This window comes from Aythya ferina, assembly GCF_964211825.1.
Source record: "Aythya ferina genome assembly, chromosome: 8".
NCBI lineage: Eukaryota > Metazoa > Chordata > Aves > Anseriformes > Anatidae > Aythya > Aythya ferina.
The window spans coordinates 32,027,881-32,048,079 of record NC_140304.1 but is presented as its reverse complement, the minus strand read 5'-3'; the positions used below and the strand labels follow the sequence as shown (position 1 = coordinate 32,048,079).

General features: G+C 47.0%; 1 protein-coding gene across 3 annotated transcripts in view; it reads right to left on the bottom strand.

The window, feature by feature from the left end:
• Positions 1-20,199, bottom strand: part of MIER1 (MIER1 transcriptional regulator) — a 32,491-nt gene that overhangs the window by 11,851 nt on the left and 441 nt on the right. The window contains exons 1-5 of one of the 3 annotated variants that reach the window (XM_084527686.1): positions 19,904-19,969; positions 11,555-11,579; positions 9,923-10,068; positions 4,659-4,826; positions 2,021-2,153 (exon numbers count right to left, since the gene is read on the bottom strand). In XM_084527686.1, the coding sequence (XP_084383812.1) occupies positions 2,021-2,153; positions 4,659-4,826; positions 9,923-10,068; positions 11,555-11,579; positions 19,904-19,912 (481 nt within the window). In that variant the 5' untranslated portion in view covers positions 19,913-19,969. Of the gene's footprint in view, positions 1-2,020; positions 2,154-4,658; positions 4,827-9,922; positions 10,069-11,554; positions 11,580-12,184; positions 12,512-19,903; positions 19,970-20,199 lie in introns of those variants that run through there. The other 2 variants (XM_084527685.1, XM_084527687.1) reach the window with 2 other exon arrangements.

Sequence of the window (20,199 nt, the reverse complement as noted above, 5' to 3'; positions counted from 1 at the left end):
CGAGGCAGCCCAGGACGTCTCAGCGAGCTCCTGTGCAAGGGTGAGGGGAGGACACGAGCCCGGCCACCCACCGCAGCCCTGCTCTGCCTCCCGGCCGCCTTATCTTACACCACAGAAGTGCAAATGGCAGTGCGAGTGACGAACCAGATGCTCTGGCACTGACTGCTTTCAAAACAACCCACCCAACATTCACATTTAGAACGGCTCAAGATACAGGGCTGACTGCAGAAAGTTAAGGCAGAAATGCACACATCCACCGATTTTAAGGCTTCCTAATAAAACTTGGCTCTCCCTCAGCCAGCTGGGAAGCGGTTGAGACAATCCACATCCAAACTGACTACAAACAGCTGCTTTCTGAAAGTGTTTGTGTGTGGACATTCAGCATCCACAGGTGGATTTCAACACCATTCTCCACAAGCTCCCAGCTCTGTTACTGCTCTTCTTTCTCCCTTACAGCAGCAGCCACTGAATTTAAGGTAAAGTACAGCACAACGTGTATGGCGAAAGACAGCATCAGCACTAAAATGATTTGTGCAGTAAATTACAATTTACACACAGCTGAACACTGTGAAAACCCCAAAGCTAGTGCAATGCACTTGCATTATCCTAAGAAGAGTTCATTTAAGATACTTGCAATCTTCTGCATAGCTACACGCTGAGGTTTCTCGACATTTCTGGATTAAAATAAGCTACAGATTAAAAAATTGCATTAATTACGGATTAAAGAACTGCATTTCTGCTATGCTATGACTATTAAGATATCAGAAGGAGCCTTTTGCTTTAATTTGTGTTAGTTAAAACACAATACAGTAGGAATTTAAACATCGGCAGCGATGACTGGTATGTACATAAAAGTCAAAGGTAAAATACCTGTTGTCCAAATGGCCCTCCTGGTAGCTCAATACTGAAAGGTTCAAATCCCACAAATCCCACTAAGTAAAATTGCCTCAGAAATGGGAACTGCCTAAGGGGACAGCTATGTAACTGTAGCTCAACAGTCTCAAACAGATGCAAACCCAATTATTATTATTTTTTTTAAACAAAACAAGAGAAAATACTAAGTCCACAATGCTGGCCATGGTACCAAATGTGGAATTCTTGAAATAAATTTTACTTCATTGTTATCTCCTCCTTCATTACTTCAGGTTTAAAAACCCATCAGCCTTTTTCTGATTTCATTCCTTTTGTTTTATCTATCAGTGATCTTAAAGGTTTCATTTCTAGTAAATTTCAGCTTTTATTTTTATTCATTCAGACTCTCACCTTTGAAGGAGTACGTAAACTAATGCCACCTGGCCTTCTCAAGGTAATCACACACTGTGCAGCAGGTACCTAGTAGAAACAGCGCATTTTCTACTTGCAGGATTTTTAACCTGTGTCCTTAGTGTGAAGTGGCAGCTGCAGCTCTGACAGCAAGGTAATACCATACTGAACAGCCAGGTGTTGCTGAACCCCTACTGAACGCTCCACAGCAATGCTGTGACTGCACAGTGTAGCAAGGCCCAGGCTGCAGACCCCACAGAAGGGTATTTGTTAGGAAGGGCACATCCCTCATGGTGCAAGTTGGTCTCCGAAGCCATTTACTGCACCTGGACTCCATGTGCAAGGAAATTTTCCTGAAGGGCACGTCCACACAAGCCTGTTTGTGGGATCATAAACTGCACTGCCACTAGGCCAGGAGTAACGTAGCGAAAGGAGTTACACTGGCTGAGAGCATGCTTTTCCAAATTGCAGAAATTCAGATTTATTTCCACAAATACAACCCTTTACGAAAACAGGATATTTAGCCTTAAACAGAGAGCCTTATCTGGGGAGAAGAGGTAGCATTCAGCTAAAAATAGGATTTTTTTGTTGCTCACTGAGTGTAATGATAATCAAGAACAGTGAAATCAAGAGAGAACACACGTTTGTAGGTATCTAGATGCCTATTTCAGAAGCAGAATACTGTGTTAATGAAGCTGTTCAAAAGCAAAGGTCAATCACGGTGAGATAACTGTTCGTAGTACTAAACTGTACATACTTGTATCAAAATATTTACACCGACGGGGGCGAATTATCTCCTGTGGATCTTGAGAAGCAACAGATGGTGCTGGGTCGTCATTAGATGACTGCGTCTCATCTTCCTGACCTGATGAATCCTTTATGGTTTCCTCCTTAAAAATAAGAAAGCAAAGAGGAGACAGGTATACCTTCTGTGTGGCAAATACTACTTTGGCAGTATTTTATCCAAAATTGCCAACACATGAAAACCAAACAAATACCCTTATATATCTGCCTTCAAGTGACAGTACAGATTGTGGGCTGTTCAGACCGAGCCATAACAAATGTGTAAGCACATCCGTGTTATTTGCTGACTGTGATTTTAAGCAAATCAGACTGAACACTCCGATGCTAACACACAAATCAGAAACACGAAACACAGTTAAGCATCATGTCTAGTTTTAAAATAAGTCAAGAAAATCCTTGCGGTACTCATTTAATTTCATTTAACTTTAAATTTTACTTCAGTCTTCAAAGCCCCTCCTTAGGATTTTTCAGTAGGAAGCACAGATCTTTAATGGCTCTGCTTTTCTCAATCAAATGGAAACGTTATGTTCCATAACAATAAATGTCAATAGAGTGGTCCAACCCTACAGGAATACTACCTTGGTAAACTTGCATGCTATGTGTAAGCACATCGTTGAGTCACCGAAAGAACACGGATAAGAATAAGCTACTCTATTAGAAGAGAACTCACAACAACAATGGGATTTGTTACAATTAGTTAAGATGAAAAGGCTAAAAAAGCCATTATTTTCTCTGAGGCATGTTGTCTCCACCATTCGTGGGCTTTCTGACTACGGGTGAGCGCTCATGCTTGCTGGCTGTGACACCCAGGCACACGGCTGTGTGCACCTTTAACAGCGAGCCCGGCGCTACCACACATGCAGCTTAAAGCAGCTTAAAAATAGAAAGCAGCTAAGTGCAGCAGAGCTAAAAAAGCTGTCGAAAGATGTGCACTTGCAGAGAAAGCCTGAATGATTTATAAAATTATTCCACCCCCATGGCTGCATTTTACTGCCTCGCTGCTGAAAGCACCGAGCGTTGCTGGAGCTCTCCCTGGAGCCCAAGGCACCCACCAGAACGTAAGGTGTCAGCTCGTGCTCTCCAGCCCCAGTGCTCCCCGCCACCCTTGGTCCTGCCCTCTGAAGGCTGGGGTAGGATATGTGAGCACGCATTTTTGATCCAGCCACAGCTCCAAGTGTGCAGTTAGGTGAAATGCTGCCCGTGGTCACTGCACTGGACCGCAGCGGGGCAGGAACACCCCTGGCTCTGCAGCACGCTGCGAGGGGTTGGTGCCCTGCAGGGGGACAGGGACAGGGGCTGCTCCTCTTGCTGCTGACATCTCAGCCATGGCAGAGACTGGGATTGGATCCATTTAAGAGAAAAGGCAGGCACTACCTCACATCAGCTAGTACCTCAACTGGAGAGCCAGCAGAGGCCCTGAGAGCACAGGATGGAAGTTGTGTCGGGAAGTAGTTCAGATACAAAGATGTAAGAACGAAGTGGGGTGCAGGAATGCTACTGGGCACAACAAAATTAAACACTTTTGTGCCTTTAATTTTGTATATTTCACGGTATGTAAATTTCTCTGCCTCTCCAGCTTCTTGAAGCTTTCCTAAGGCAGTGTAACTCTGCATCGTTCTCCTTTCGGAACCATTCAACCCACAAAAAAAAAAGATCTTTCATAGCATATAACAAGGGAGCGTGCAAATCCTAAGAACTTCATTTTTGGAATCAAGTATGTCATTTCTCATCTTTCTGTCTCATTCCAGACGCTCTAAATGGGTAAGATATCAAAGAAGAAAATTTATCTTGTTTAAATCCAGATTAGGTAATTCAACTTCCATTAATGCCTGTGATTTTTTGTCACTGACAGCACAAAGAGTTTCATATTTTAATGGAATTCAGGAAGCAACTCTGAATGCCACCAGTAATGGAGAAGTTACAGCTGTGCCTGTGACAGGACAGGATTATTACAAATACACAGGACATACACAAGTAGAAAAGACGCTTCTAAAATCAGATAACTTATTTTAAGAACACGCAGGACAGGACTTTGAAGATGCTAAATTCAAAACCATACACTCTGCAAAGAAATTTGAAGCATTAGATGTAATTAACAACTTAAAACAAGCAGGGCGATTACTGCCAGGCTGACAAAATACAATTTAGATGCTGAAGTTAGAAAACTTGCAGTATCCTCCAACGCTCACAGACGCATATTTTAATTCAACTCCATACTTCACTGCTCAGTTTCAGCAGATCAGCTTTTCATCTTGGAACAAGTACTCAGCCATACCTAGAAGGGTACCTCCAGGCACTGAACACTTCAGTTAAGCCAGGCAGTATTTCTGAAGGACAATTACAATTCCTTCTTACATGATGCTAAGTGTATAAACATACATTTGCCTCAGCAGTGGTTTGGAATGATACATATGAAATTAAGAACAATTAAGAGAAATACTGATGGGTAATTAAGAAGAAACATCAGAGTTCAGTACACAAAGCATCTGAAATCAACTGTCTTATGAACGATTTCTGCGGGGATCTGGCACTTTGAATGGCCCTCTAGTACAGAATGGATGTATGAAAATCAGATCAGTGTAAACACTTACTTTGTTTTCACCACTACAGCCACTGTTGTCATCATTATCGACATCATCGTCATCTTCTCCCTCCTCCTCCTCCTCTTCATCATCTTCATCATCATCATCTTCTTGGAGTGGAATGGTACCTTCATAGCCATAAAGGCTAAGTAGCTCCTGGATTGGCATATCACTTTCCTGATAAATATTCAAACAAAGTTGGAGGTTTATCAGCAGTATTTCACACCCCACATCTGCTCTACAGCCTACAGGTGTGCATTTTAAACGTAAGAGCAAAACCAGACAGCTGATGGGCAGCTATACTAGGAATGCCCACTCTAAACTGAACGGACAGTGAGAAGTTTTGGCTCCTAAGAAAAGGGTGTGGGTTTTTATGCAGCAGGACTTTTAATTCCCTAATCCTTTATAAATTTATAGTAGACTTCACATGCCACACACTCTCAAAGGGGCCACAAAGTTCATTAAAAGGGCACCAGAGGGCTGCATGCCCCATCCCCTCCCTGGTATTTGCCTCCTACTACTTAACCAAACCACAAGCACTGCAGCGTGGCAGGTAATGCCTGGTTCTGTATGGCAGAGAGATGCTTCTGAAACGATCCCAAGCTGTGTTCACACCTATGGAACAAGGCACGCATTGCACTGGACCCTAAAAGGTGGCTGGACGTCCAACCAGTCATGCAGTGGGGATGTTTGGGGTTAGTGATGTGCCTGGAGGTGCTGTCAGTGTAGCTGAATGAAGGCTACCGAGCTAAACCATCAGCTGTGATCTGTGTCGTGCCCAGCTCCAAGATGATCTCAGAAAGGAGAGGAGCAGAGATTATTTGAAGACCCTGGTGGCCAAGCATGAGGTGTGCTCCACACATCTCGCCCTTTTAGTACATATACAGCAAACACACTCCTTATTGGAATATAAAATCAATGATATTCCCTTTATCACCCCAAAACTACCCCAAAAAAATGTGTAGTATTTTGTGCGTATCTACAGAAACAAACAAAATGTGAGTCAGCAGCAACTGCTTCCCACAGACAGCTAAGATCCTGACAGTTTTGCAGGAAATACGAAGCTAGCTGCATGGCAGGGGCTTTTTCTACTCAAAAGCAGTGATTTTTGCAGTGTTTCCAAGAATTCAGCAGAATAAGGACCTGAACTCGCAGCGCCTGGCTTGAACACGGAGTTAAATCTTTGTTTGGAGAGCTGCACTACAGGGACAGCTCCACGTGGTTCTACAACCTGAGCTTCCAATACAAAATAATGCAAAAAATGCACCTCACCTATGCTCATCTCCCCTTCCTGTGCCATGAGGAGTTGGATGCAGGTGAGGGATCGCCTTAATTCAGCATCACTGATGTCCAGGCAAGGACAGCAGTGTTTACACACACATCTCCTCATTCACAAACACGCAGCTTTAATCCAGCTGCCTACAAAAGCAGATGTAGGTAGGAAGCAAATCTAGTAAAATGTGTGCAGATTTAGAAACCTTTCTACAGTGAATTCTGGTCTGCTCTGCAGAGATACTTCACGTGATCCAGTCAGATCTGAAGTTTGGTGACTCCTGAGCTGTTGCCAATTAATTGCATTCAGTTTATTAACACAAATGATTAATTGCCAGGTCTGCAAATTAGTCACTTTAGTGCTTATAATACCTCAGTATCTTGTATTCAGGGGCAGTATACGGAACACTTAAAAGGATTTCTCAGCGATGAAACTCTCAGAGAGCATTTTCCAATTACCTCTCTCTGAAGATCAAATGCTTTGTTTATTATTCAGCAGTGTATGCAGCTCTAAATACTGCTTCTTGGCACGCAGTGTGAATCCTGGCTGATAATCAGTGTTAGTTACCTGCTGGCCCTGTACTTCTGCCACTGAACTCCTCCCCTAAGGGCCTTCATTGCTCAGCACACCTCTATTTTCTGGAAGCACACTAACACTACCTTTCACAAAATGTAAGTGCATTTAGCTCTGCTGTGTAAAACAGAAAGTAACACAGGAGTTACCCAACCTCATCATCTGTGTATTTTATTTTATTTTGCTTCCAAGGACTAAGCCTTTCACCCACTTACTGGGCTAGGCTTTGGTTAAGCTACATCCACAGCAGATTCAGGCCATGTGGACCCAAGTCTCCCCTTCCCTCTTTGACTTCTTGGTTCCTACTTTTATCATTTTACAGAATGAACTCTCAGAAGCAGGGAAATCACGTCTTATTGGTATGGACAACATGACGGTGCTGTGATCTTAATTAAAACCTTACCGTACAGCTATCAAAAAAATCATATAATTTTCCAAACAAATGCTCTCCAGTACGTTTTCAAAAATACTGTACTTTTACAGAGCACTCCTCACTGCTATCCTATTTGTAGATACAGACTGAGAATCAGCAAGAACTTCTGCTATGATTTGTAGGTATGTGTGAATTATGCAACAGGTGGATTACTCGATGTTGCTTAGGGAAGAGCTGTTGTATTTAGGATGTTTTTCCTAGACAGAGCCTTGCAATAGCCCACTGCAATTAAAAAAGCTCCGAGTGCCTGTGACTCTCAAAGGCAAAATGCTCTTGGTACCAGGATCATCATCCCTGTAGTGGTTCAGGATACTGTAGAAACAGAGGTTAAAAAAAAATAACATGGGTAATCAATGGCACAGAAATTTCTCTGGTGGAAGATATTTAATAAAAAGAAGTGGATTATAAACCATGCATCTGGAGTAGGGGTAAGCGAGGGGGAGTGATGTAGCAGAGAACTGTTTCATAAGGAGCACAGAGAAGGTCGATATAAATGACTGCTCTCTAATTGAAGAGCTCGGGGCAGCCTCTGCAATGAACACAAAACACATCTGAAAAACACAAACACTCCTCACACTATATGAACTGCGCAACGCTGCCACGTGCCTTGTGGACACAGAGTTTACAGAGGTTAAAAATCAAATGGACAAATCCACAGGAGGGGAAAAATAACCCCGGGAGGCATGACAAGAGACAACATCTGGTTCATATGTGCCTGAACTGCACCCTGCCAGAGGCTGGAGGAGTATTTGGGAGAGCCACTGCGTACTCCATGCATGGATCTCTCGTTTACAGAGAAAAGGAAGCTGTTGTACAACCCTAAGAAAACCCAAGAGCCCTCTCTGAAAAGGGGGACTTCAGAGGGAGAACCCAAGTGATTATGTACGATAAATGGAAAAAGGAGAGGGGTCAAAAGCTTACAAATCCCGAAGCAGTGCAGGGAGGGCGCCGCACACAGCACCCAGCACTGCTCTGCCCACAGCCAGGGCAGCACAAAGGTCAAGACCTGGGCTCCAAGCTCCTTAAATCCTCCATCTGACACTTTGCCACTTTGTACCGTCAGCTTAACTAAGAGTGGGAGGAAATTGAGTTTCTGCAGCTTGCTGGGCCTGGTCACTTACTGCTTCCAAGGCAGAGTGTAAAGACAGCTTCCTCCTACCGAAACGATGCAGCCAAGTTTCCTGCACCTTAAAGAACTGCAGCACCAGCGTGCCCAGAACACCAGAGCTGTGCAACCTCAAGCACCACAGATTCCCCAGTTTCAAACAATGAGCAGAAAAGATCCTCCTCCTGGGAGGAGGAACGCATAATTTTTATGACACTCAGGAGTTAAATCACTAAGGTTCAAAAAATTCTTCTGCAAAACCTGACTGCCATCTCGTCTCTGAAGGAGCTGTACTAGTAAATCAGGCACACTCACAGCCTGGGGGAAGCTGAAGTAATAGGCGTAAATGTCTGGGGAAAGAAAAAGACAGGCTAGTACTTGTCTTGACAACAGTTTTGAGATTTAGATTGTCTGTCATCCATGCCTAAGAAAAAGCGTGATTAAAAGAAAAAGGGAGAGAGAGAAAGGCAGCACGAAAAGGAGAGGGAAGCAAGCCTGGATGTGTGGCTGCTATCCCCCAACCAGAAATAACCATGGGTCCCCAGCAAGACCCTGCTTTGGGGAAACATCTGCAAGGCAGTGCAAGCTCTACCTCCAGCACTGCCAGAAACCAACCAAGTTTCTGGGCCAGCCTCTAAGAGCATCCTCCTGGGTCCCACGGGGAGCAATGTGAGCCCCAGCGAGGACATCCCTCGCTGTCCTGACCAGGGAGAGCTGACACAGGCAGAAATCTGAACACACAGCACCTCTAACCATGAGGGAACACACCGATTGCTGAACTACACTCATAAACAAAGCACTGCAATGTGGTGATAGATTATACAGCCAGATGTCGACTCCTCACCAATTATGAAGAAAAAAATACATTTTCAACTTAAAAAAATGACATATGTGGAGCTTCATTTCTCACTCAACTAAATGAAGCATATTTAGATTCACATACAATTTATTTATCTTTATGTTTACCATTTAATATCAAACTTGAAATTACCAGGAAGAAATTAACACATCCAAAATGTAGATGAAATGTACTCAATCAATTTAATGCCGTACTGGCACAACCCCTGGTGCTAAACAGGATTTGTACATTAAATATGGATTTAAAAATCATTAATGATCTGCTCCGGCAGCCTTTTCAGCCAATGAGGTCCCAGACGGTATCTACATTACTTTGCATTTACAATGAGCCTCGTTTGTAGTTTAAGGTTATTATTCCTGGCTGGGTAGTAACTTAAAGCAGTACGTGAGTGACAGCGTAACCTCAACATGCAAAATAAATCTAATATGCAATTACTTCAGAAGATCCATATTTTAAAATGTATTTATCACTATTATCAATACATGGCAGTTCTCATCCATGCTCTGCTGACAACTTTTTGCTTTGAGCAAATCAGTTAATCTACATCTCTGCTTCCTCTGCCTTACAAAACGAAGAGACTCCTATCTTCCCCACTGAAGCATTATATGGATGGTTCCATACAAATGCGAATGGAATGCAACATTATTGGATTTTTTTTAAATCAAAATCTATATGCACTGAACAAGTGCAATAGTTTTGGAAAGCAGTAACAGTGGAGCATACGAGTTTAGCCAGAGCACGCTTTAACTTACAGTAGCTCTAAAATGTAAATCACATACCCGTATATATGCAACAAGAAACTAAACAAGTACAGCATCATGCGTTATTAAATATTTATGTACCAATTTCCTTTTCCCAAACTTTGACAACTGCAAATTTAGCTCAACCCCTTTTCCCTATCTACATTATTTGCCTATGTTTTATGAGTGGTTTGTTTTTTTAACCCCAAATATAAGGGCAAAAACCTGCATATGTTTTGTGTGAGACTGTGGGCTGTGGTTATGTTTTATAGCTACTTAATACTACCTACCCTGTTAAGATCCTCTATTTCAGAACTGATGTTTGTTTCTCCTTCCATCATTTCCTCCTCTTCTAATGTCCGTTCATCATCAAAGTCATGCACCAGCATATCAGCTGATGGATCAAATTCATGGTCATCTGATGTTGCTGAACCTCCTGATAGAAAACATTTTAAATAATTTTTTTAGTTAGAGTTTAGTTTTTTTTATTACTATTACTATTATGGTGACATTTTAATACTCAAATTATATTGAGAAATTAAATTATCTTCAAAATTGCTCAATCATTTATCTCAGGAAAAGCCAATCACATTATTCAGAGAACTGTGAAACTGTCCTCCAGGTAGTAAGAGATCAAGGGAAAAAGAACCAGGAGATGATGTTTAACCAGCCAGTTTTTGAAGTACTACGTATCTGGACATCAGGTCCCTAGTTAGATGTTTGTAAGATGTTCAGTTTTTGAAGATTTAATTCCTAAATAATCATAAATCTCTTGAAATCAAGAGTTCTACTGGAGTAGACATATTCAAAATGCAAATTCAGGGCAGTTGTTTCCTCGATACTTTGCAAGCTTTATTGTTTACAACTACAAAGATAACCTAATGACTGTTCCAAAATTTAAACCTAGAGTAAGCTTCACAATTATGCAGATTTTATTTCGGATGATCAATCATCTTCTGTGACAATGAAAAATAAATGAATGGATGAAGGGTTGGGCAGATGCAGCATTCTGATGGAATTCAGCAATACCTGACTTCTAATTCTAGCTCCGCTAGCGTTTTTCCACTTGTCTCCAGGAACAATTTAAGCTTCATTTCCCAAAGCCTGAAGACTGTATCAACACTACGGGTGCAAGAGGGAAGGGTTAACTGTAAGGGCTATGGTTAACTATGCTCTGTAATTTGAAGCATTAAGGTAATTGATTGTTTTTCTGAAAGAAAGAAGAGCTCAAGAGACAATGGCAGTCCGGCCAAAGCACCAGTGGAAAGCTTTTCCACAAGTAGGATGCCAAAAACCCTGCACATACATAAAACTAACTGAAGTGGTACCAAACTATAAAAAAAAAACAGACATTTGTAATTTATACTTAGCCTGAGTTTATACAGTAACTCTGGGATCCTGGGATATGAGAAAATAACCATTTTTAAAAGCCAGAGTCTTGAAAATCCTCATTTTTAGCAATTCAACGAGGAAAAAAATACTGCTTTTCTTGCTGCTTTTGTTCTTGATGTATCTACGTGTAAAACCACACAGCAATGGCATGTCTGATAACTGGGAGCACACGGTGCCCCTAACTTTTGTCTCTCTTTACTTCTAACACCAACGGGGAGCTCGTCCCAGGGACTGAACCAGCGGCCTGGTCTCTTCCATGCTGCCAGCACCAGCTCGCACTGTGCTCCTCCGAGCACACCAGTGCTCCCACCACGTGTTGGTGCAGCTTTGCAAACAACAGAACCCGTTCCCCGGGGTATTTTAGCACACAGAAACTTGTGCTGGTACAGCCTGGAAGAAAGCAGTCACTAGGTAAATGAATGCTGCCACCAAGCTGTCCATCAAGCTCTATCTGCAGATTACCAGCTGGAAGAGACCTGCAAAAAAGAAAATTTTCCCTCACAAATTTAAGAAATGCTAAAAATACTTACCTGGGCTTGAAGACTCAACAGAAGGCTAAAAAAAAAAAAAAAAAAGAAAAGACAAGAAATTATTTTTTCTATGTTGAATGTGCACAGACTTAATTCAATAATTCATCTGACATAAGAGGTTACAAACGAGCAAGTCATTAAGTCATTGCAAAGATACTGATGAGTAGGGCACCACAAACACGCCGAAGCAATTCCAAGGAAGCAGCACTCATTTCCTGCTTTATATACCTATGCTGCTCTGTTTTAGTGAGAATAATTGAAGATCCACCCATTTTGTGACACAATAACCACGTTCATGAAAGTATCAAATAAAGCAGCACAATTCAGTCTGAAAATACCATTACAACTCCATAACCAACTTAGCAGGGCTTCAGCTGGTGCTCCTGCCAGGAGGAGGGATGGGGAGGAAGCAGCACGGCCCCAGCTGCTCCTTTCCACCCCCTTCTGTGTGCCAACACAAAACAGGGAGCTGACAGTAGTGAGAGGCGAGTTCTTAACAGATCCATCCCCGTTCCGGCCCTGCACACAGCCCAGGTTATGCCAGGTTACACCGACGCTGGAAGCACAATTTAATTTAAAACAAAGCATTTTTCAGATTTGAGGAGGTGTAAAATAAATTATTCTCCATATTTGAAGCTGCACGTTCCACGACACAGAAATCCCGTTCGGATTTAAGGGCAGGCCCACTTTTAGCAGACAGTCAGTTGCAGGGCGCAGTAGCGACTCTTCCCAGAACAAAGGGAACAGCAATTTAATCTCTGACACAGCTGTGAGAAAACAGAACAGAAATTGTTCTGCGAGCCACTTTCTTCCCAAGTACAACACAAACTGACAAGGATCACGGACTGCAAAACAAGAATATTTTCTGAAACACGGAAAAAACATCACGCTTTGACAACGAGCTTCATGTAGCAGAGACACCCCCGTTGGGTAACTCCATGTTTCTCCAGCACAAAACCACCAAATTCTGCTCCCCCTTGCTTACAGCGTGGCCAATCCGCACCGGCCTGGGCCCAAATTTGCATGGCAGAGGTGCAAACCTCATTTGTTTGGAAAATTCAAGCAAATGGTTCCCCTGCTTTCAGGAACGTACCTCACGGAGTGGTTTTTTCCAAGTCAGAAGGTGCCTTCTCCATCAGAGAGCTGCTCCTGGGATGCAGGAGGCCACCGGCACCCTGTGCTGTGTTCAAAAAGCTCCCGGCAAGCTGGGGGGGCTGATCCTGCCCCTCTCTGTGAGCCCACACCCGGAGCAGGACGCTCACAAAGCAGCTGAGGTTGCTGCAGGGCTGAGCAGAGGGGCAGGATCGCCCCCTCAGCCCGCCAGCACTGCTCTGGGCACATCCCTCCGGATCTGAGCTCCCCCACACGCACAGCAACGCAGCCTGCCCCCACTTTCTGATCAGAGGGGACACAACAGCACAGCAAGACGCGGTTCTGGTGAGCGATGCCCCGCCGATCGCCTCCTGCCTTCTATTTGCAGCTAGGTGGGGTTTCACTTTACAGCTCGGCTGTTTAGCGGCCAGCTGCTGCCCAAAGTAGCAGCCTGACCCCTTCCACCGCCCCGCGTGCCTCTGCCACTTGTGGCAGGCCCAGCAGTGGGGAAGCCGTGGCATGGGCTGCTTCAGAAACAAGCTCAAAGAGCACTGACCTTGGTTCTCCGTCCTACCGGCGAGCCAAACTCTCGTTTGGGGCCTTGAATCCCCAGCCCAAGCTGGACGCCAGACTCCTGGAGGAGAGGCAGGAGACGAGGAGCAAACAGAAGGTGAAAGAGCATCCTGTGACTAAGGAGCTGCTGCAGTTACTGCAGTTCTTGCCTACTCAGTCCTTATTTCCTTGTCTCCGAGCAATCGTGACCGTGGCCAGGGCCGAACAGATGGCTTTGAGGGCATTTGCTTATGAAAATTTCCTGGCAGTAGTTAAAGATCACATGGCTACGCCAGGATCGTGGTATCCCAAGTCCTGAGCTATGGCACATCCATGGAACTGCAATTCCTGTGAAAAAGGAGACCCCAGGACTTCCGAGGCTCTTCCTTCTCTGCTGCAGCAATTGATGGAGAAGTGCAAAGCACTTCTTGCCTCAAGGGCATTCACGGGGACAAAGAGTTGGTACCTCTAAAAGATAACGGCATCCAAATGTTTGTTGTGGGTTGGAAGGAATGAAGATGTATTTGTGAACTAACTCAAGGAGAAGCAGGAAAAATGACCAAGGGTCGCTGCTGAACGGACACAGCACGGCACAGCACGTTTGGTCACACTGCAGCTGAGCAGCGTGAAGGAAATCCTAATTCTGAGATATGAAGAGTACCTCAAGGGAAAAACAGATTGAACAAAGCATCAGGCCTGGGTGGCAGCTAAGGATTGGTCATGGTTTTTATTCCGTGTGTATTTTCAGGAATCCGAGCAGAGACGTGCAGACTGGGTGTTTGGGAGGGTGAGCGGCACTCGCAGCACCAACTGAGCCAAAACAATCTTAGGTCAAAAATATTTTGCAGTGTACGGCTATAATGAGTGGAAGTGAAGTCGGCCAGGCTTGCAGACGTCTTTGGACTGGCAAGTGAGGAGCCTACCAGACGTATAACAGGTACAGAAAAATCCCTGCTAGATGCACAGTGTTACTCTGGTGATGGGAACACCCTGGGCTTTGGGAGGTCTGGATCACTGCAATTTGTGATGAAGTGGTAGAAGTGAAACCGAACTGATGTCAGGAGAGGTTTATTGCAGGTCTCCAGCAGGCTGCTGGCATTACTCGTTTTGCAGGGCTCGTTTCTGAGCCCACTGCTCCAGAAGCTGCAGCACAGGTCGGCGCCCAGCGAGGCTCACCCCGCATGCTGGCAGGGGATCTTCGCGCCTCATTCCAGCGCTGCATCGCTGCTCCGTCTGGATGGGGCACTCCCCAAGTGGTAGCACCTCGCCGAGCCTTCTGCATCCCTCCCACAACCTACAAATAAGCACCTGAACACACTGACGCTGCAGTTTCACTTCTACCTCCAAAACCACCGCTGTGATTAACACCTTTTGTGCCGCTTCACCATCGGTTTGTAGAGAACATCTTACAGCACAGCAGCTACAGTCTCTACCAGACAATGGCAAACATATATTCTGCTCAAATTTACTCAGTTACGTTTAGCAGCTCTGTAAAACAAACATTAAGATACTAAAATTAAATTTATATTGATGGGAACAAGCCTGACAAATCAAGTAGATGCTCGAGTCCTCTCAACCCTTCTGCAGGAAAACACCGAAGCTCGTTTCTGGGCTGCAACGGGTTGCTGTAAAAACATTTGGGGCGCTGAAAACACAGCAGTAACTGGCAACTCCACCTTAAAATGTAGCAGCGTTCCCTGTTATATAGCTCCACACGCAATGAAGTGCAAGCAGCTGGTGTGGAGTCCATGCCATCACTTCAGAAGCAGGTACCCACCTCGCTTCAACATCACTAGGGCTCTGTTTCCGTAAGCAGACTAATCAGAAGTGCCCCTTTCACGAAGGGGTATTTCAGTGCCAGGCTTTCCGTTCCATCCCGGCCCTCCCTACCTGTGCTGCGTAGCAAAATGCCTCTGATGTCTGCAGTGTGCCTTGGTTTCATCTCAGAAATAATATATTGAAGAAAAATGGAAAACCCAAGACCTGTTGTCCCTCATTTAATGGGTTTACATGCATGCGAACACGTCTACAGCCGAAACTATGACATTCAAGCCCTTCTGCACATGAAACAGAAGCCTTTATCAACATGATGAATTTATTTTTTAATTTGGTTGCTTCATGCCAGAATTCCTGCTTGCAGAACACACGATGAATGTTTCAGCTCCCAGGTTTCAGATGTGTCCACACCAGCACCGCTTGGCCTTTCCCTTCCCCGTCCTGATTCCGTTTCAGTTTCTAGTGATGACTTCTCACACCAGACCAGCTGGACAATGAATATAGTTTTTCTGTTCATTAGTATTTGATTAAAAAAAAAAAACAAAACAACAAGCTGAGTCTAAATTTTGCCCTGCAGGCACTGCCTGATCAGTTACACGGCACCCAACTGGCAAGAGCCACGGGGTGCCTTTAATGCACCTTACTTTCACCCCGTATAACCTAAACCTCTTCACCAGAAGGCTGGGAAGGGGCAGCAGGTGGTGCCCAGGATTTCACTGGGATCATCAACCCGGGCCTTTCAGGCACCTGGTTTGGCTCCCCAAATCCGCAGCGGCACGCTTGAGGGGAAGCCAACTGCAGCCTTGCTGAAGTAGCCTTTGCCTGGAGACACCTTCAATCCTGTAGATAGCACTACCCCAAAATTTCTTACTTGGACCAACCTACGGATCGATGGCACCCCGCTGCAGCTGAAAGCAGACACGGGCACGCGCCGAGCACCACAAGCAACCATCCCCGTGCACCGTTTGGGACCTGCCTGGATTAGCAGAGAAACGTTAATATGGAGTTAAGATTGTTTTCTCTTCGATGGCTTGTAGGGGAAGCGGAGGGAAGGCAGCAGGGAGCACACCGGGTGCTGGGGAGCTGAAACACTTCCTGAGGACGGCAGGGAGCGGCGCTCCCGCACGGCTCCGCGGCCACTCCCGAGAGGTGTGCTGCAAAAACGGCCCCAAAGTGAAACAAAAAGTCAGGCAGAGGTAACGAGAGGGGAAAAAAAAAAGTGCTGCTCAGCAGCAGGGAGGGCTGATGAATCACCAGTTTTAATCAGCCAGCGGGAAACCTCAGTTTAACCTGCGCGGGCCTCGCTTGGTGTGCAGGCATCGCTCCCAAACTGCCAGAGCATTTTGGGCTGGAAGCACAGCAGGGAGCAGGCTGACTTCTGGCTGCTTCCTACCCGGGGGGCCACCACCCGTTTGCGTGGGTTATTTTAAAGCAAGAGTATAGTGGAATAAAAATAGAAAGGGCAAGAATGCGAAAAATGTTCTTAGATGGCATTTCCCAAACGTGACGTCCCGAACTGGTCTCGGGATGCAAACAAAAAGCTCTCGGGGAGACCCACGAAGCCCAACACACCTCAACGCCACGGCGTGGAGCGTTTGGGTAACAGAAATGTGGCCAGACATTACGCTCCCCCCCGGCACAGCACGCTCCTGCTTCTCCCCGGCCTGGGCTGACCCCTGGGGAAGCTGACTCCAGTTGTTAGCCCCACGAATTCAGGCTGCAGAGGGAAGCTGAAGTTGTTTGTTGCGGGTCTGCAGGCTGAACCACCTCCCTGAGGGGCAAGAAATGCTCAGAGTTTGTTGGAGGAACCAACAAACGCTGGTGTGAGGAACAGCAGCTGCCCACCCAGGACCAGCAACAACCAGGGCTGTGCTTTTTAGCACCCATGAGTGGTCAGAAGTGCCTGAGATGAGGGTGCTGACCAAGGAGAAGCTGCATCAACCCCACGACTTGGTGTTTTTGGGAGGAGGAAGACCTCCTCCCGCTGGTCCCTGTGCCTGGTTCCAGCTCCAGACCTTCCCGGCAGGCAGTACCACGGGTTACTGGGGGAAGCTCCTCTGCTCTTCGCCTTGCCAGCTTCAGAACCGACCCCTGGGAGGCAGCCTGGGAACCTCCCCTCCAGCAGCAAGGAGCCCACCTCGAGCCCCCTGACGGCTGGGAATCCCAGCAAGCCGTGCCGACCCATTGTGGGGGTGTCACAGCCCTCACTCACCCACCCCAACCAAAGCTAGGCACCCTCTCTGCCATTACTCTGCAGGGAGTTACTGAAAAACAGTAAAACCAAACAAAAACCCCCAGAATCTATCCCCAGTTGTGCCAGTTTGGCATCCTGGCAAGTGCCTGACTGGTGCATATGGCCACGGAGCAAAGCAACGGGGCAGCAGGTCCCAGCTGCCAGCCTGCCCCCACCCCTCCAAGCATCCTGAATCAGAAATCTCACTCTCACGTTCATCCAAACATCAAAAGGCTGAAAAAATAAAAAAAAACACATTCTTTCAACTACTAATAGGGCTTTTCAGTCAGATTTTTCTCTTCCAAACAGACATTAAAATACTTGTATTTGGAAAAAATGCACGCATCAGCCAGCGCTCCCTGCACAAGGGCTCAATAAGCTGCTCAACGCGCGGTTCTGTAATATTCACAGCGCCTGAGCTGATCTGATGCGAGAGGTGGTTTCTTTCTGACCACGACTTGAACAATCTTCAGAGTATTTCAGAGTATCAGCGCTCAGACCCATCCCATCAGCATGCTTTGGGCTGGAATGAAACCCTGCCGCAGGTTATCCATCCCAAATCCAAACCCAGTTTAATGTCTGTTCATTCACAACCTTTTTTTTTTTTTTTTTTTTCCTCCTTTTCAGTGAGTTTCTACAAAAGTGAAAGAGCATTTTTGGGTAGTTCAGTTTCGCTTTCTGGACTCAGCGGCTTGCTAACCAGGCTCCGAGCTCCTGTCTGGAGAACTTCCCTGTCACATCACCAAGTTCCACGCTTACACCATTCATCTTGTAAGGTCTGCAGCTCGAGCATCCAACCTGGTTGGCTCTCTAGAACACATCTGAGGGCTTTGCCTGACTTCACGACGAATCCTGGCACATTTCTTTGTAAGAGCCAACATTGGGTTTTCTACTGGGGCAGAAGGCAGGAGAGCAGCCTCCTTCCCACCTACACTTCCAGTCCCAGCCCTGTCCCAGGCCCCTGGTGTGGCTGAGGCTGCCAGCCAGCCGCCTCCCCTTGCTCCCAGTTCAGCCTGTGCTGCTCCCAGTACACCCAGCAGCGGCACCTCCAGGCCCAGGGCTGCTGCTGGAGGAGCCTTCCCTTCCCACCCCAGCCCCTACAGGCTTCAGACACCACACCAGAGCCATACTCAGCACATTATTACTAGTTTAAATCACTATTTTTATAAATTTGGGTTGGTTTCCAGCTCCAGAATGCAGCGCGGCCACACAACTGCTATCTGCAGGTCAGTGGATGTGGATGAACTTCAGCCAAGCCTATGGTGCTGTGCCACTAAACTTACCCACAGGTGGCTCAGGGCTTCCTCAGCCTCTTTACGTTTCTCCTGCCCCTGAACCCGAGAGAAAAAAAGCCACGACAGGCTAAAAAATTAGCTTATTAAAAAAAAAAAAAAGTGATGGTGAAAAAAAACCACCCTCTTCCTTTCTTAGTAAAATATCAAGAGCAACGAGTGATAAAAGCCTCACAACACTGGAACATCCATGAGGTAAAAAGCCAGCCTGATCTCCACACCCCACAGACTTGCCTGCTCTGTGCAGCTCGGATCCCCTACAGGTCTCGGTGCTGCACGACATGACAGCACAGAATAGGAAGCGATTCGGCGCCCTGCCTGTGGCTCTCCAGCAACACGGCGAGCCTCGGCTCAGCCCGGAGCAGAGTCAGTGCGAATATTTCCCAACAACGCTGTGTTTAATTAACAAAACTTCCAAGCAGTTGGAGAAACTCGAGGCAAACCCCCCAACGCGGCGATGCCTCGGTCGGCACAAGCCCCAGCCCTCGCCAACTTCCCAGCTGACAGCAGTTTAAAAGCCACAGTTTTCCAGCCAGCCAATTATTCAGGGCCAGGACCTGCGATCCTCTGCCCCTGGAGAGGGGGAAGAACCACAGATGGATCCTCAACTTTTAAGAGCAGATCAGTACATTTAGTACCAATTACGGGAGGAACACCACATCACGCCTTTCGCTTGGGAGACAAAAATAAAATAAATCGAGGGAGAAATTCGCATAGAGTCAGGAATTTCGAGGGAAGAGGGGCAAGAAACCTCCTCTGTAGGATGCTGCCACACCAAACCCTCCTTCCTTCCCCAAGCCTGGCTGAATAAACATCCATTCCACCCTAGAAGTGCGGTTTTTTATGGGGTACCCCTCACGCATTTCCAATCCTTGCGACGCCGCTCAAGCCCCAAACCACCTCACGGTTTTCATTTTTGGACGATTTGAAGGAAACTTGACGGGATATCCGCGCAGCCACCCCAACCTCCCCCTGAGGAACCTGAGGGGCTGCCCTCACAGCTCCTGTCAGGACGCACAAACCCCAACCCCAACCCCTACCCCAACACCTCCCCCTGCCCCCCCAGGGGCACTGAGCCCATGGAGCCCCCCCACACCCCATACCCCCCCCATACACCCCATATCCCCCCCATACACCCCATATCCCCCCCACACCCACCATATCCCCCCCACACCCCCCATATCCCCCCCAGGACCTCCCCTCCCCCCCAGCCTCACCCCTTTCGCCCCCACAACCCCAAACGCGCCCCCCACCCCCCCCGTTGAGGCCGGAGCCCGCGGGGCTGTGGCGCCGGGGCGCGGCCCGGCCGGGAACTTGTTGCTTCCCTCAGCCCCCGGCAACTTCCTGCCTCCCTCCCTTCCCTTCCCCTTCTTCCCTTTCTTCCCTCGGGAGCTCCGCTCTCACCTCCGCCATGGCGGGCCCGGAGCCGGTGCCGTGAGGGGAGGTGCTGAGGGGGGGGGGGGGCGGGGCGGGCCCTGCCTCACATCGCGGGAGCGGCGCCGCGGGCGCGGGCAGCGCGGCGGGGCCGGCGGAGGGGGCGGGGCCGGCGGCACGCACGCGCCGACGTCACCGCGTAAGGGCGGGGCGCGCGCCTCCAGCCCCGCACGTCAATCACCGCGCGAAGCCACGCCCACTCGGCGCTAGGTCACGCCCACTCGTTGCGAGACCACGCCCACTCGCCGCTAGGCCACGCCCCCGGC